The sequence below is a fragment of the Uranotaenia lowii genome, chromosome 2 (genome assembly GCF_029784155.1).
Source record: "Uranotaenia lowii strain MFRU-FL chromosome 2, ASM2978415v1, whole genome shotgun sequence".
NCBI lineage: Eukaryota > Metazoa > Arthropoda > Insecta > Diptera > Culicidae > Uranotaenia > Uranotaenia lowii.
In genome coordinates, this window is record NC_073692.1 from 388,965,359 (window position 1) to 388,982,753 (window position 17,395).

Consider the following 17,395-nt stretch of genomic DNA (forward strand, 5'->3'; position numbering starts at 1 on the left):
TTCACAAGTTACTCGTGTTTCAACTTGTGGGAAATAAAAACTGTTCCGTAGTACGTTGTATGCGAACGAACTCGACTGTAAATACATTTATTATTAAATGGTGATAATGTAAACAATCTTTTATGAACTTACAAATAAGTTTCGCCGTTTACCCTAAGCTCTAGCTCTGGCAACCCTAAACCGTCGGATATCACCGGCTATTTGAAGCTAATGGACGAAAATCATATTTATCATCGGGTACAAAACAAGTATTCTTGCGTACTTACGCTTTTTCTTTCCTACCGCTCTAATTGAGCTCAACCCGGTACACCTAACCGGAACAACCGAACGGTCACTCAAACTATCAAAGGAAATACAATATTTTAGTGGCAAATTGCGCAGTAAGGAATTTCTATCACCTAACCTCTTCTGACTCACAAACCCGCGAGCACTCAAATCACGCGCAACTAGCCAAATAGATTTCACCTACTATAACAAAATACATTAAAAGATTATCGGATCAACTAATAATGAATACATACTGTTTTCTCTAAAACTATTCACTAAAAACTAACTAACTGCCAGGTCAGGAAAAAACGTGTCGCAGTTTCGATCAATTTTCTAACAATGACAATTCTTTTTCGGCGCCAACGCGTTGACGTTTGTCCGATCCCGTACCAAGGTTGCCAGTTCTACTAACACCCCAACCCGTAACGTCGTAGTCAATCGACTTTACTCTCCTCCTGCACGTCCAACAGAGCAACCTTTACCGCTGGTCTTTGAAGAGTAGATCCGTCGCAAGTCTCCACCGACCTTGTGAACTTGTCCGTCTCGTCCTGGATAAGTCCTCACCACTTTACCTCGGAGCCATCCGTTGCGCACGGACTCGTCTACGATGACCACTAGATCGCCGACCTTCAGCGGCCGCGTTTCCGCGAACCATTTCATCCTGCAGGCTATAGTAGGTAGATAAGCTTGCACCCAGCGCTTCCAAAACTGGTTTGTTAAGTGTTGAATAATCTTCCAGTTTGGTCGAAGAGGTGTAGCATCGTCGATTGGTACCCTTGGTGGTTTGCTGTCCTCGCCGGAACTTAGCCAAAGGAAATGATTTGGAGTCAGCACTTCTTCCTTGGGATCCTCCAGCGGCACGAACGTCAGCGGATGGGAGTTGACTATCAATTCTGCTTTCGAGAGCAATGTTCGCAGTCCTTCATCGTCTAGCCTTTGATGGTGCGAGAGAGTCTTGAATGCCTTCTCCGAACTGGCTCTCATCCGGGGAATGTAGTAACGTAGCTTGATCTCGTTCAGTACCGTCTGGGAATTGGCATGACCGTACCTTTGGTAAAATCGCAGCATCAAAGAAGTGATTACATCATGATTTTTTGGTACTATCTCAGGATTTCGAACTTCGAACGAATAATGAGCCGCTAGGTGATCGATTCTGCTCGCCTTCCGGAGAACACCGGACTCATCGATCATCGATGATAGCTTCGCTAGGACACTTCCCTTGCCGATACGCTTCCACCGCTTCGGTGAAGGCTCAGAACTGCTTCTAAACGCTTGAATTTCTCCTGCAAACACCTGTCGCTGTACAGCCCGCCAAATGGCTGTTTCCGCCGACACACAATCATCACGATTCAGACCACCACAGGACTCACTAGATTCCACAGGATCCCGTTTGAAGCGCTTAAAGCGGTGCACAAAATGATGCAGGTTAGCAATTCTGTTGGGTAGACCACCACACCGCGAGCAATTTTCCATGTTGACTACAAAATTATCTCCAGTAGTCACCCCAACCCGTTTCAGAACGTGTTTGGAGTGCGACTGCCAACGAGGTATCTCAAAACCAGCTGATCGGTTGACCAGACTCAGTTCCAAAGCCAGTTTCGTTGCCTCTTCAATGGCACAGCTCGCAAAGAAAACGTCAACATTTGTGTTGTCAACAATTGTTTCAGCAGCTTCCGGATAACGATCTTTATGTTCCTGGGCGTTTCCATTCTTAGCAAACTGTGCTGAACACGAGGAGCACATTGCCCCGAACGTTGCGACGTCCATGTACACGTCGAGCGCAGCTTCTGAATTCTCCTGATACAAATATCGTTGTGCGTTTCTATCTGCCGGACGAATAATCAACTGGAACATCTCCCTTATGTCCCCAGCGATGGCATACTGTTTCTGTCGGAATTGGCAGAGGACAGATAGAAGGGGCTTCACCAAATCCGGACCTTTCAAAAGCTGGGAGCTCAGAAAGATTCCTCCATACGTAGCCGCAGCATCCCAGAATACACGCACCTTTGTTAACTTGCTCGGATGTCGCACTGCGCTGATTGGCAGGTGCCAAATCTTTCCGTCGTCACTGTTGCGGAGCTCGTCTGACGTTGCTTTGTGAACGTACCTCTTGTGTAGACAATCGTTCATTTGTTTGTCAATATTAGTTTTCAGTTCGGGATCTTTCAGCAAGCGCTTTTCAAAACAACCGCGTCGACGTACTGCCTTGGTAAATTTGTTCGGAAAAACCGGCTCATCGCTTTTCCAAAGCAATCCAGTTTGGAACTTTCCGGATGGTATATGAACTGTCGTCTTTTCGAGCAATCTTCTGGCCCGTCGATCTTCGTCGGATTCGGGTGGATTCAATCCGGATATCGCCAGGTTTTCGAATTCAAGATACTGCTGGACCGGTTCATGGAGCTCGCGGTTATTGGATCTCTCGCAGACATGAACGAAAGCACTACCTATCGTCTCAGGTGCTCGTCTTCCACCGAATATTGCCCATCCGAGGCGAAATTTAGCAGCAATAGGTTCTCCTCCGGATCTTTCTCTCTTCTTCAAAGCTAAGTTGAGCTGGGCATTGTCGACACCGATAAGAATTCGTGGCACGGCCGTCCTATAGCTGCTGATGGGAAGTCCACTCAGATGGGGGAATTGCTTCGAGAGACTCTCATAATCCAGGCTCTGCTTCGGTAATTCCAAGCTCTCAACGGTTCTTACGTTCGCCAGCTGATGGATGCGATTGTTCGAAGCACCTGAGATACCTATCTCGACCTTACGAGAGTTACTCTCACTTCTCGTGACGTTACTAGTCCACTGCAAGCAAAGCGGAATTCTTTCGCCCACCAAGCCCAGTTCGTCGATAAGTTCGTCTTCGACCAGCGTCAGGTCGGATCCGTCGTCCAGAAAAGCAAATGTGGACACCGACTTCCCGTTCGCGTGAAGAGTCACCGGAAGTATTTTGAAGAATGTGGTGCCTTGCTGGTGTTGATGATGGGCAGTTACCGATACAGAAGATTCCGATCCTTGACTCTTGAGAGTCGAACAACTTCCTGGATGTAGCAGTTTATGGTGGGGCTCAGGGCATCCATTGATCCCGCAAGGCTGCTTGTTTCGGCAAGGCCACCTTCCATGCGGCGCCAGACAACGCTTACACATATCCGTTTCACTGATGAACCTCAGCTTCTTTTCGAGCGGCAACGTTTCGAACTGCTTACAAGTTCGGACTCTGTGCGTTGTACTTTTGCACATCAGGCACGGCTTTAGCACCGGAGTAATTTTCGAAGCCGGTGGTCCAGGCGCTGAGGACACGGAGGCGGAATGTGCGTTCAAATAAACTGGCTTCTCCTTTCTCACAACACCTTTTGTGGCTTTTTCATTCAGACCAACATCCGACGTCAATTTCACCTTGCATGCCGCTGTTCGATAAGCCGACACAAACGCACAGAAATCGCCAAGCGATGGTTCCGGAAGAGCTGCTAACTTCATACCCCATTGTAGCTGCAAGTCGGGTGGAAGCTTAGCAACAAGCTCTGCCAGCAATAGTGGATTGTCCAAATGGGTGTTCAGTTTCGCTGACTGCATGTACGTCACCATGTTGCGTACCTCTCTGCCGAACGTCACAAGCGTCTCCAATTTCGTCACAGACGGCTGAGCGGTTTTCCGGATCTTGGATAGCAGACAGTATACAATTTGGTCTGGCCTTCCACACTCGGCTCGTAGGATGTCGATAATTTCCGGGATTGCATCCGGCAGCGTTAGAATATTCTGAACCTTTTCGCGAGCGCTACCAACAAGACTTTTCTGTAGCCTAGCAAGGTTCTCGTCGGGTTGTATGCCACACATGGCCGTTGTCGATTCAAATGCACTCAAGAACATGGGCCACTCGAGTGGGTCCCCGGAAAACTTGGGGAGGTCTCTAGAGACAACTTGACGCGCCGCCAGTTGCTGTGGCGTAATCATGCGACCTGTAGCATGAGGAAATCCTTTACCCAAATCTGCTGACACTGTTGGTGGAACTGTAGGCGGGTGCTGCTCGGATGCTTGCCAAGCACACGGCTGTACATTCAAACCAAAGTTCGGATGCCTGACTGGGTTGTTGATAAAGACTCCTCCCTGAGGGTGCGCAAACTGATAATCAGCACCAGATGACGGCATGTCAGGAATATTCGGAAAATACATCGCCCCGTAGGGGTTATTCATCACTGGAAATCCAGGGAACTGCGACGAGCTCGGCGGTGCCAATGTTAGCGGATTCACTGGTACAGGTGGAACTGGATTCTGAGCCACTGGCTGAAAACGTGGATTCGAATCAAGATAATTGCTCCTTGGGCCCGGTGCTATAGCTGGGGGAGGATTTCTTACTGGAATCTCTGCTTGTTTTGGCGCAGTGCTTGGTTGAATCTGTTGACCTGATTGAATAACTGCTTGCATTCTTTGCCGCTCCTCTCGCTGTTGGATGGCGGGATGTGGGTTCGCACTTGGAGCCACTGTCTCGGGTTTCTGCTGGACTGGGGTAGAAGTATGCACGAATCCGCATTGTTGTTCCACCCAACCGGCGATACTTCGATGACTTTTTCCTCCTACGCTACGATCACATCCTTCATTGAGCTCTTCCAGAGCTATTTCTGCTTCTAGCTGCTGCTTTCTAGCGAGAAACTCGCGATCCCGTTCCGCTTTTTGATCCTCCAAATCCTTTTGCTCTTTCAGGTGCCTTAAACGAAGATGAGCAATAGCATTGACTGAGACGACTGATCCGGCATTCGAATTAGACGAGGATTGAAGTCTTCCGAAATTTGGATCGTCCTGTCTCCCTCTTATTGGACCGGTGGTATTATCATGACGTTCAGCGGCGCGAGCTGAAGCAAACGTTGTGTGTGCTTCGGGCGAGTTTATGTTGCCGGTTTGAGTCGAATTAACTGCGTTGTGACTAGCTACGCATCTGCAGCAGAGCCAGCTTCGATCGGCTATGGTAGCCGTAACACCGGCGCATCCATAATGTTGCCATTGCGAACACTCGTCACAAGCGACCATGCTCTGCGCTGAATCCGGGCGGCGACATGTCACGCAGTTGAACAGCTCTCCGGTAGGGCCTTCCATCATCGGTTCCAGGTTTAGGTTGCTCGTTGCAGCTTTATTTTCGAGATTTGTGGGAAATAAAAACTGTTCCGTAGTACGTTGTATGCGAACGAACTCGACTGTAAATACATTTATTATTAAATGGTGATAATGTAAACAATCTTTTATGAACTTACAAATAAGTTTCGCCGTTTACCCTAAGCTCTAGCTCTGGCAACCCTAAACCGTCGGATATCACCGGCTATTTGAAGCTAATGGACGAAAATCATATTTATCATCGGGTACAAAACAAGTATTCTTGCGTACTTACGCTTTTTCTTTCCTACCGCTCTAATTGAGCTCAACCCGGTACACCTAACCGGAACAACCGAACGGTCACTCAAACTATCAAAGGAAATACAATATTTTAGTGGCAAATTGCGCAGTAAGGAATTTCTATCACCTAACCTCTTCTGACTCACAAACCCGCGAGCACTCAAATCACGCGCAACTAGCCAAATAGATTTCACCTACTATAACAAAATACATTAAAAGATTATCGGATCAACTAATAATGAATACATACTGTTTTCTCTAAAACTATTCACTAAAAACTAACTAACTGCCAGGTCAGGAAAAAACGTGTCGCAGTTTCGATCAATTTTCTAACAATGACAATTCTTTTTCGGCGCCAACGCGTTGACGTTTGTCCGATCCCGTACCAAGGTTGCCAGTTCTACTAACACAACTCAAAAAACAACAAAGATGATATCACTATCTTGGGTAACGTTAGGTTTGGATTAATTTGACGGATGATAAGGCTTGAGGAGTCCATCAAAAAGATAAGTGCGCAGTTTGCATTTGTTCCCTCGGATACAATACCTAGCTTTTTCATTTGATGTTGTTTCTAGATAAGTTGAAAACATTCCCAAGATGATCGCATGGGTAAAAACGCGTTTCGAGTGTTTCCACTTGCGTTTTTCGTTACTTTCCCAAGTAACCAAAAGTTCCATAGAATGGTCTCTTAGAAGCTTACTCAGCCCTGATTGAAGGCTTTATAGCGTTCTACTCAGCTGAAATTTTAAGTTCTTATTGATTCTTTCAAGTTCCATAAACAAAGCTGAGTAGAAGGCTATTCAGCTTCAAATGAAACTTTAAAAAAAAATCTTGCAAAAATAAAGCGTTCTAAAGTAGTTTTATACTTTTAATTATGATTATCTTTAATCTTTATTTATTATTTATATTTGTTTCTATTTTCAACAATTTTAAACTTACTTGAAAAATTTTCCTGCATGGAGATTTGAACCTGAACCTGTGGAATGAAAGCTGAGCACGTTACCTTTGGACCATGGCCGTTTTCTGATTCAATGGTATTTAAAACATCTATTTGAAATAATTTACGGGTTATCCTTTTAAAAGTAGGCCAGATGAAAAATAGTAAACAATCAGCTTCTAAAAGTAAAAACAAAAGTTGTGAAACGAGGGCTGCCGTACGAAATAAATTATCCTTGCCATCAATTTTGCACACCATGAATTGATAATCTCCGTGTGAGTCGTATCCGCAACATTTAAATTTGAACGTAAGTGCACGAACTGAATTCTTTTTTGTGACAATTGTATCTCATTGTATAATGTTTATTTGCAGTTCAAAAAAGGAATATACCTACAAAATATGTGGACCGTGAACAAGCCGCTGCCATTTCTGTTACAATACAATCCAATTTTGCAGAACTGCAAAGAAGAACTGCAGAAACAGAGTCTACAGGAGGAAATTGTAATTTGTTTTTAGTTTTTTTTTTTTTTAAATATTTTCCTAAATTAAAACACATTTTATGTACATTTTAGATTGGCTGATACCAGAAAACAAAATTTAAGAAAATTATCAAAATTGTTCGATTTTTACGGCAAATCGTCGCATTCAACATGGAAAAATAATGAGCTAAATCGACCCACATTTCCTAAGGATCCATCGACCCGTCGAAATAATCTGCCTTTGATGTTTGTTCGAATGTACTAGGTACTGGAATAACTATGTTTTTACTAATGCGGAAAACGTAAAAAACTATGAAATGTAGTCTGATAGTAAATATTTATATGTGATTTGAATTTATAACGTAATAATATACAATCTCTGATTAATATGCATATCTCAAATAATTTTAACTTTATTTATGTTTCTCCCTACACTTATTTTTGTCCAATTCACCATCGACGTAGGGATAAAGCAACTTTTTTTTGGGAAAACTTCATAATGAACATGATAGATCGAACTGTTGCCAATTAAGAAAGGTTCTTTGATGTTTCAAAACTAAAGGGTTTGCGTTTGACAACTCTGGTTCAAGGAAAGCTGGTGCTGAAATTTAACTTTTAATTAGTAAAATATTCTCCTGATATTATTTTCTTATGTACTTACTTATGTAATGTTCTTTCCTCATTCCATTTGTGGTAGTTTTGCATTTAGATTGGATTTGAGATAAAACTAAGCAATCGATGTGAACGGGAGTAGTTAGTTGTCTACCAACAAAACAAGTTGAAGAGTATAGATTATTCCATTCAACCTATCTGCTGATGGTTTTGTATTGTTAAGATATTGAGGTTACAACATTGGCGACGAGTCGAACCCACCCGAAGATAGAACGGATGTTTTTTTTTTCATCTTGGCTAATGAAAGAGTGAGTAAGAAGTAACTTTTTAAAACGCCATAAACGTGGTAAGTAAAATCTCGAAGTAGTTCGTAGGAGATGTTGCAAAAAGCCTCAAAGGAGAGCTAAAAGGTCTCAAAGGAGATTTAAAAAAATGCCTCAAAGGAGAGCTAATACATATATCTCAAAGGAGATTAAAAAATGCCTCAAAGGAGAGCTAAAAGGTCTCAAAAGAGATTTAAAAAAATGCCTCAAAGGAGAGCTAATATATCTCAAAGGAGATTTAAAAAATGCCTCGAAGGAGAGTTAATATACACATCTCAAAGGAGATATAAAAAAAACCTCAAATGAGAGCATGAAATATCTCAAAGGAGATTAAAAAATGCCTCAAAGGAGAGCAAAAAGTATCTCAAAGATGGTTTTAATTTTTTTTTTGTTTATTTGTGACACTTTACCAACGTTTTGGCATTCGTGTCAAAAAGATGGTTTTAATGAATTCCTCAAATGAAAGCCAAAATATTTCTAAGGAGATATGAGGAAAAAGCCTCAAAGGAGTGATTGAAAATGTCTCAAAGGAGATGTTTTACCATCTCAATGAAAATTTCAAAACTTGTTTGAAATTCTTTTTTTTTTTTGCATAGGAAAAGGTGGTAAACTAAAACTACTATTATTTGATGTCAATAATTCTCACATTTATGACAACCTATCTTTTCATGGCAACTCGTTTTTCCACTAAGATGTTTTGTTTTTTTTTTTCCCTTAGCAACCAACATGCTCAGCTAGCGACAAAACATTTTATTAGTTGTACTTGATGGATTTGGCGGTTTTCCCTAGGGGGGAATTGGTAATATGTAGTTGTAGAGAATTCAATGACCATGACGAAATTTGCATTGTAACGAAAATTTCTCTACCACGTTTTACGAAAGCGATCAAGAAAGGCCCGAAGTTGTGCCGACCGAGCTTTTCGCCCAGGAAAAGTATTTAAAGCTGACATCAAGAATATTTAGAAGTATCCCTCTCGCAAGTACTATAGAAGACCAGCAGGTGGTCCGGTTCTGGGTAGCTCAACCGACCGAATTCTCTGAAAGCTGTGGACCGTGCCTTAGTCCCGGATAATCTCAATGTTTTCTGGATCGGCAAATGCATTACGAACCGAAGTTCCGGAGCAACAACAAGCGAAATGTGATTGGTCTTTAAGCCCGGAATATGTTGCAAGTCCTTGGTCGCGCTAGCGGAACAGGAATCTCCCACGGAAAAGACGACCTTTGTTGGCTCCGTTCACAATTGAATTCCACCGGAAACCACGCAGTTCCAATCCGAACGAAAATTGAGCTACTGGGATGAAGAAAACGACTTCCGCAAACCAGCCGCAAGAACAGTCCGACGTCGGCCAATCTGGAAAAACTGCTTACGTAAGCGGCAATATTGCCCCCCTGATGGTGGTGAAGTTTGGTTTCGAGAAAGGTGATTTGAAAAAAAGGTTTTGTCGACTACACCGAATAGATTCTATAAGCTATGATTGTTCAAACATCTGCAACTACAAGGTTAAGATTCCGACAGTTTCCAGTGAGCTGCAGAGGATCCCAACATCAACATTCTGAAACCAAGACTTATCCAGACAAATAAGGGTTTTTTTTTAATTTTAAAGAAAAGGAGATGTGGTAGTTTTGCATTTAGATTGGATTTGAGATAAAACTAAGCAATCGATGTGAACGGGAGTAGTTAGTTGTCTACCAACAAAACAAGTTGAAGAGTATAGATTATTCCATTCAACCTAGCTGCTGATGGTTTTGTATTGTTAAGATATTGAGGTTACAACACCATTTTTTTCCAATAGCCGGCGATTGTAATAAATTTTCTAAGAGAATGTAAACAAACTATTTGAAAATTTTGACATAACTCAATTCGCATTGAAGTTCCATAGAAGTTCCGCATGGAACCAAAAAGTTCTTAAGAAGTTCAACATGGAACCAAAAAGTTCGTAAGGAGTTCCACTTGGAATCAAATAGTTCGCAAGAAGTTCGTAACGAAGCACGATAAGCCGAATTGATATCAGGACTTTTTAAGGTACTTAGAACGCATAAATATGTTATATGCTACTTGTTCAGACTTTTTATGTTCGTTCAGAAGTCCAAATAAAGCACTTAAAGAAAACGGATTTTATTTCTCTCGAGTACCTTTTACTCAGCGAAATGTGAACTTAAAACGTACAAGATTAAGTAGCTAAGTGACTTTTGGTTACTTGGGTTAATGTGACACTCGTCTAGAATGACACAATGAACCTATGTTCTATCAAATTAAACACAATTTTTTCGGTAACCCAAGGATACTGAGTTTGTAGAGATTGGTCCAGTAGATTCTAAGGTATAGAATGCCGAATAACGGTGATTCTACACGCAGAGAAAACTTGGATTTTGAAACAAAACAAAACTGACTTTGATTCAAAAAACTCATTTTTTGGAATCAAACTCCTGTTTTCTTTGAATCAATGAATTATAGTTTTGATCCAAGTGAATAATTTTTGAAAGAAAGAATAATTTTTTTGAATCGAATAATATTGGACTTTGATTTTAAAGAAATTCTTTGATTCAAAAGACATTTGTTCAATTGCATATTTCTTTTAAAACAAAGTAAATTTTCTTTTAACCAAAGAAAACTGCTTTCGAAGGAAAGGAATAATTTCTTTAAATAAAAACTTCAAACTTAGAGTAATTTTGGATTGAGCAAGAAGAATAAAACAGAAAAATAGAATAGAGTTGGCCGGTCGTGTTACACATTTAAACCAGTTAATCAGAGTTTGTTAAAGGATTATTCAGGATGAAGAATGGTAAGTGTATCCGTTAATAAAAAAGTGCATATTTAAGAATTTCTATAAGCGATTGCATTGTTACAGAATCACTGCGGATTCGGCCTCAAATTCAGCGGTTTGTTTATCTTCGGCCCAGTCGGATGGCGAGGAAAGCCAGCAACGGAACTTGCTTCTGGAAGTCATCCCACGAAGATATGCCTTTACGCCAGACTGGTAAAATTTGTCACCGAAATTTAGGATCGAATCTTTAATTATAGTGAACCAGTGTTTTTCTTAAGCGCGTGAATAAAAAAGAATTAAATATGTTATATTTTTCTATTTATTATTTGAAATTCCTAATAGGAACTTCGAAACAACAGAAAATATTTCTTCCAATTGGAATAAATGGGAAAGGGTTAAATGAATAAATGCTTTTAAATCTAAATCTTTGTTACTTGTAGCAAACGAAAACAACTTTGTATCAAATGAAACCGTTTTTTGTTTCAAAGGATTAGGATTTAGATTCAAAGATTTTTCAAAAGAAAAATTCTTTGAAACAAAGAAAAATGCATTTGAACCAAAGGAATTTTTATCTATCCCAAAAACAAAGGAAAAAATCCTTTGTTTTTGCGGCACTTTCCTTTGAAATAAAAAATCTTTTCGCTGCGTGTAGGCTTGGAAAATAGCAAACCGCTGATCCTGAGATTATATGATTTTGCTTCGTGTGACAACTAGCTTTGCAGACCGTTTATCAGGATCTTTGGTTGAGAAACTTCCGTTACTATTCTTTTCTGCAGAAACTTCCTGGATATATCTATTTTATTTTGATCCCAACTGTTTTCTTTTAAAACAGAGGCCTCATCAGTGTTGGATTCTATCGATTCTTCTCAAGAACTTCCGGACAACTTCCCTTTAGATCGAAACACTCGCGTCCGCTGCCTGCAAAATTAGCTAAAAGACTGCAATTTTCGTTTTTTATTTTCCTCTCTTCCTTTTTAACAATCCTCCAAAAACGATATTTACACGCTCTACCAAGAATACTCATTGACAATCAAAGTTTACTTAAAACGAGTCATGTGTTAATTTGATATATTTTATTTTGCGTTACATCTATATTCTACAATCAGCATATATTTTGTTACATCTACCACAAAAATTGATTGGCTGAGATTATACAATATTCGCTCATAAAACTTTCGGGTCCTTTTTTGCACGAAATTCTAGAGATGGGAAAATCCCTTATTAACAAGATTGTAAATTACTAACTTTTACCTAGTAATTCAAGCAAACTAAGGGGATACAGCCATAAACGTGTGTCATTTTAGTGGGTTTTCAATTTACTTCTTCTTGTTAGTCTTATTGTTCTGTTCAATTTCAATTTTAATTCGTCAATTATTAATCGCTCATCTCTACGGCTTCAGTCAAACCAAATGATTTTTTTTGATTTTTTAGTCGTTCTTTTTCAACTTCAACTGTAAGCTGGACGTTTCAAGTTGGCACTTACCTTTTTCGCTCGGATAGCTGCAGTTCAGCTGCTGCTCATCGTCGCGGGAAACTTGCGTGATTATGGATGTTGCATCCATTTAAACATTGACTGTATGGACGGTTTTCTCCAGAAAAATTCTCGGTAGCTGGACACTTTTACCCTGCACTAGTTTTCGAGCTTAACAATAGCAGAAACTGTGCTATTCCGCAGTACTCGCTCAAGGGATTGGGAACTCCTTGTTTCACTGACAATGCATCAATTCAAATCCCCCGAAACTACTTTCCAGTACATGAATATTGACACGTGAACTTTTTGTCGTTGTGTTTTGGTTTTTTTTTCTCGTTTTGATTGAGCGTTTCAACTTTCTTTTTTTTATTCGTTTCACCGATACACTTACATTCAGATTTCAAATTTGGGCAACGCAAATATGAAAAAACACTTTTTGCTTACACTCGAAGAAAGCACTTGATAGCTCAATTCGTATTAATCAACACAGGGTACACGCCAAACTGTAAAATGAGCCAAATGAAAGGTAAAATTGGATGTTGTGAAGAAGAAAAGAAAAAACGGAATTCGATGACGAATATAGCCTATTGGAACCAAAACGCCATCCACTGCAAGTAAAATCCACTTTTTGCTGCCGCTTTCATCGGATGTGCACTTCTCCAGTGTATATTTTCTCTTATTTTTGCTTATTCGCTTTTAGCATGTACTTCTGAAACACCCATACACCTACACTGTTTTCGAGGCCCTCACAAACACCATCGAATATCGTCGTCGACAAATTTCAATTTTCCGAATAAAAATCACATTTGTCTGGTGCGATTTAAAACTTTCTTCGCTGATCTTGGATCGCAAAATTTTTGCTCATCTACACATAACTTCCCGGTCGTATCTAAGAACAATCTAGGAAATCACCGAAAAAACAGGACGTATTCGTACGAAAATGACACAAAATATTTTGAGCAACAGAAAAAAGAACGTCTCACTCCGTCGAGAGCTGGTCTCTGTCAATCAGTCGGCCGTATCACATTCACGACGGACGACTCTCGCTCGATGACACACCAGCTTCGATTCGCTTCGTATTTCCCTTTTCCATTAAAAACCAGAAACGAACGAACCGACCTCGAGTTCTTGATATTCGGGCCCGCCCGTTCATCCCTCGTTTTACGTTCAGTGTTAATTCAAACCATTCAAAACACACACACACAGACACCATTTTTAAGGTTGTGTGCGTTGTCTGTCTTCAACGTCTTCAATCGGCCCGTATTGCCTGTAGGGTGGGTGGGTTAGTGCTTGAAAAAAGTGAGTAGAAACAAATCAGTGGAACGAAATTACACTACACCCAACAAATCTTGCTGCAATGCCATATTTTAGGCTTTTAGGAAGTCCGGCCGGATTTAAAATGGCATGTGTATGTATTTCGTTTTGTTGGAATAAACGGTAAAAGTTTTGGCATAATAGTGAACATGCACCATCCTTCAAATTTTAGAGAACCGCAATTCAGTTGCTGATAAGAATTAAAATTTTGTAATTTGTAATTTATTAACTTTAACGCAGCCTGTCAGTTACAATTAACTATTAGTTCAGGTTAAGGAAATTATTGTGTGTTTGAGGAAACAGGTGCGCTGAGTTAATTTTTTTATTGAAAATTGTGTATAAAATATACACTGTATCTCGAGGCCTTAAGAAACGAATTTTTTTCGGAAATATTTTCCAAACCATATTGACGATTTTCAATGTTGCTCCGAGTCTTGGTTCAAAGCGATTAAAAAATCACTGATAGCCAGAGTAAATAAAACGAACTGGAATTTCAGCAATGGACATAATTATGGCATGCACCTTAATCTGCACTCACACCACCACCCTTTTTATTTACGCAACCTCAGAATGAAAGTGTTTCGCCACAATACATTACAACCTCTACACAGCCACACATGCACATTCACTTTTGAAGGAACGGAATGTGTTTCTCTTTCCTAGTCGGGCGGTTCATAATCTGGTATTGAATTTTTTTTTATTTATCCGGCGGCTCACGAACGACACACCTTTTCCCGACAGCAACGGAAAAGAAAAATACAAATCACAACCACATCCAAAACAATCTTATAGGGCAACACAACTAGCGCGTACTCAAAGTCAATAATCCAATCGGAACATCCGGTTTTTTACGGTTCTGCTACCGGTATTTGGAAATCCGCGGAACTCGAGATATTCTATCGATGAAATAAGCATTGGAAAATGAAAAAGGATACCCAGCCGATGGTGCTATATTGAATGAAAACAACACTTTTCCAATAACTTTGCTGCTAATGGGAATGCATACACAAGTAGCGGAACGCGAACTAACGGGAACTCAAACACTTCAGCCTAGTACGGAATCCAACTCGAAACTGAATTCATTGAAAATAATTCCATTTGCTAAACGTTCGCGCGAGAGAAAAATGAAAGATTTTTCGAGAGAGAGTTGATCGCATGGAATCAAGTTGCTCTTCGTCGATTCAGGTACCCTATAAGAAAAATATTTACCGTTGTGCGCATGTGGTGGATGTTATACTTTTTGAACGCCAAATTCGTGAAAATTTCTAATTCAGTATGATAACGTTCGCCGGATTTTTAATAATGTTATGCAACAAGTTGCAAAAGTGTATTTTTGAACACGAGTCATTTGTTTTTTTTTGATTTTATCAACATTATTGGAGATAAGGGCATATTAAGCTCTTTTCTTTTCCACGAAAGTACGAATTTTCTCAAATAAATTTTCTGGAGGAACAGTTTAAATGATAAAAAAAACACCTCGAACAGGAATCGAACTCGAGTCCACTGATTACCTTTTCGACACCTAATCAATAGTCAAATTCAATTCGCGCTAGATTCTACGGCAGAAAAAGCCTATCGTGCCCCGATTAAAGGTGCTTATACTGCCCAAATGGGGGTTCTCATTATGTCCCTACAGTGATTATGATTTTCAGCTTTTGGCAAACAAATTTAAAATGAATTTAGCCTATTAGGAAATGTACGAACAAGTACGCGTTTTAAAATTGAATACAGTAAAAAAAAATCAAAAAATTAATGATGATGAAAATTAAGCAACAATGTGTACATCATGTTGCAGTGCGTATCTTATAGATCAAGATGATTTAACGATCATAAGAGCTTATTTTCCGATGCTCAAAAATTATTATATATACTCGGCACAACCAAACTTTATCAGCTAAATGCCTTAATAAAACTATTTGTAAAAAAAATAAATGACATTATCGTCACTTGAAAACCTAATTGTTTTTTTTTAATATTTCTGTGAAGAAATTTTATTGAAAATAGGATTTAGTGCAATGTTTTGCAGTCGCAGTTGTCCGTAAGGAGATTTTTTTGTTGATTAATAATAAGAACTACGAAACTGTTCCTCATGAAAATTTATAGAAAAAAATTCATATACTTTCGTGGAAAAGAGGAGTGCTTACTAAGCCCCGGGTGCTCGTTGTGCCCTTATCTCCCCTACGCTTAATCGACGAAGGATCATTGAACAGGCTCAACGCGTAGATCGACGAAACTGTCAAATTTTGTTTTGGTCTTCGCGTGAAACAGCAAATTTGCTGCGTCCTCTGATCGGCATTATTCCAAGATCCTTTAGTTGCGGAAACAATTTGTGATTCATCCGTGTATTTCCTCGTAATTCCTGCCTTATTCATCCAGTAAAATGACTACCGATATTGCCCGCGCCCCGGAAGCCAATGGGTTCAGCTTCGAGAATTGCCGCAGGTAAGTGAATTCGAATCGGTTTTGTGTCGAGTCAGCCTAACCTCTTTTCGGGATTGCAGAAATGCTCAGCTGGTTAAAGATGGCTTTGTTCCGCCGAAAATGATCAAAACCGGAACCACCATTGTCGGGATAATCTACAAGGATGGCGTTATTCTGGGTGCCGATACACGTGCAACTGAAGGTCCGATTGTGGCCGATAAAAATTGTGAAAAGATTCACTTTTTGGCTAAAAACATGTACTGCTGTGGTGCAGGAACGGCCGCCGATACGGAAATGACAACTCAAATGATATCGTCCAATTTGGAGTTGCATCGATTGAATACCGGTCGGACTGTTCCGGTTGTGGCGGCCAATACCATGTTGAAGCAGTTCCTGTTTCGCTATCAGGGCTATATCAGCGCCGCCCTGGTTCTCGGTGGTGTGGACAACACCGGTTCCTACATTTATTGTATTTATCCGCACGGATCGACCGACAAGTTGCCGTACGCGACAATGGGCTCTGGAAGCTTGGCCGCGATGTCTGTCTTTGAATCCCGCTGGAAGCCGGATATGGACGAAGAGGAGGGTAAAAAGCTGGTTCGCGATGCCATTGGTGCCGGTGTCTTCAACGATCTGGGCTCAGGTTCCAACATAGACTTATGCGTGATCCGCAAGGATGGAGCTCAGTATCTGCGGACCTATGAGGAAGCCAACAAAAAAGGAACCCGTACTTTGAACTACGATTACAAACAGGGCACAACCGGGGTGCTGCAAAGTAAGGTATATAAAATCGATGTTACGGATGAATGCGTCCGGACCTTGATTCCGGGAACATCTACTGTGGAGAGCATGGATACGGCTTGAATGTAGAGGTGGAATTTTGCGGTAAATGGTTATTTTTTTAAGATCAGCTGCGCGCTATTGAATAAAATGTAATGAAAATATTTAAAAAAAAAAAAGATGACCTATAGTTTTTATTTTAATTCAGAATCGGACCGAAGTGCTAAATCAGCAACCAAAATGTAAACATAAACAAGTCTCATAAACCGAAAGCCCAGTTCAAGTTGCGAGTATGAGCGAGGCCTAAAACTTAACGGGTTGAGCCCAACTCTCGGTGATAAATATGCACTCACTTTTTGCCACTGCAACGAGTTGTTATTTTCTTATATCGGTATAGAATTTTGAATATGGCGAATGCGCCAACATCGCTCCATAAGGCCCCAACCAGCAAAAAGATTAATTTGTTTCCTTTATTTCTCATAAACCAAATATCTTTCAGATAACATTGAAAAATCAAAATGTTGGTCTTCGAACGTACTTTTTCACTCAGCTGATAACTCAGTTTGTTTACATTTGGCGCATTCGCATTATTCAAAATTTTCTACCGATATGTTTAGTTTTGCAGCACTGAAACATATAAAGGTCAAGAGAGCT

At 40.4% G+C, this 17,395-nt stretch overlaps 2 protein-coding genes and 1 long non-coding RNA gene across 8 annotated transcripts in view; 2 read left to right on the top strand and 1 right to left on the bottom strand.

Annotated features, from left to right (window-relative positions):
* Positions 1 to 14,607, bottom strand: part of LOC129748946 (phosphatase Herzog) — a 192,873-nt gene extending 178,266 nt beyond the window's left edge. The window contains exons 1-2 of one of the 6 annotated variants that reach the window (XM_055743760.1): positions 14,547 to 14,607; positions 12,239 to 12,729 (exon numbers count right to left, since the gene is read on the bottom strand). In XM_055743760.1, coding sequence (XP_055599735.1) covers positions 12,239 to 12,317 — 79 coding nt within the window. In that variant the 5' untranslated portion in view covers positions 12,318 to 12,729; positions 14,547 to 14,607. Of the gene's footprint in view, positions 1 to 12,238; positions 14,042 to 14,141; positions 14,252 to 14,475 lie in introns of those variants that run through there. The other 5 variants (XM_055743761.1, XM_055743758.1, XM_055743762.1 and 2 more) reach the window with 5 other exon arrangements.
* Positions 6,370 to 7,312, top strand: LOC129748948 (uncharacterized). Its single transcript, XR_008737879.1, has 3 exons — positions 6,370 to 6,884; positions 6,950 to 7,078; positions 7,150 to 7,312. It is a non-coding gene; the product is annotated as an uncharacterized LOC129748948 (long non-coding RNA).
* Positions 14,608 to 15,770: 1,163 nt separating the features above from the next.
* On the top strand, positions 15,771 to 16,898 carry LOC129746348 (proteasome subunit beta type-7-like). The gene is made up of 2 exons (XM_055739966.1): positions 15,771 to 15,982; positions 16,042 to 16,898. Exons 1-2 carry the CDS (start codon positions 15,921 to 15,923, stop codon positions 16,823 to 16,825), a joined length of 846 nt encoding a protein of 281 aa, XP_055595941.1. The 5' UTR covers positions 15,771 to 15,920; the 3' UTR covers positions 16,826 to 16,898.
* Positions 16,899 to 17,395: the final 497 nt, after the last annotated feature.

Coding starts and splice junctions, on each gene's coding strand:
- LOC129746348 (XM_055739966.1), top strand. CDS start 15,921: ATGACTACCGATATTGCCCGCGCCCCGGAAGCCAATGGGTTCAGCTTC. Junction 15,983..16,041: donor AGCTTCGAGAATTGCCGCAG/GTAAGTGAATTC, acceptor TCGGGATTGCAG/AAATGCTCAGCTGGTTAAAG.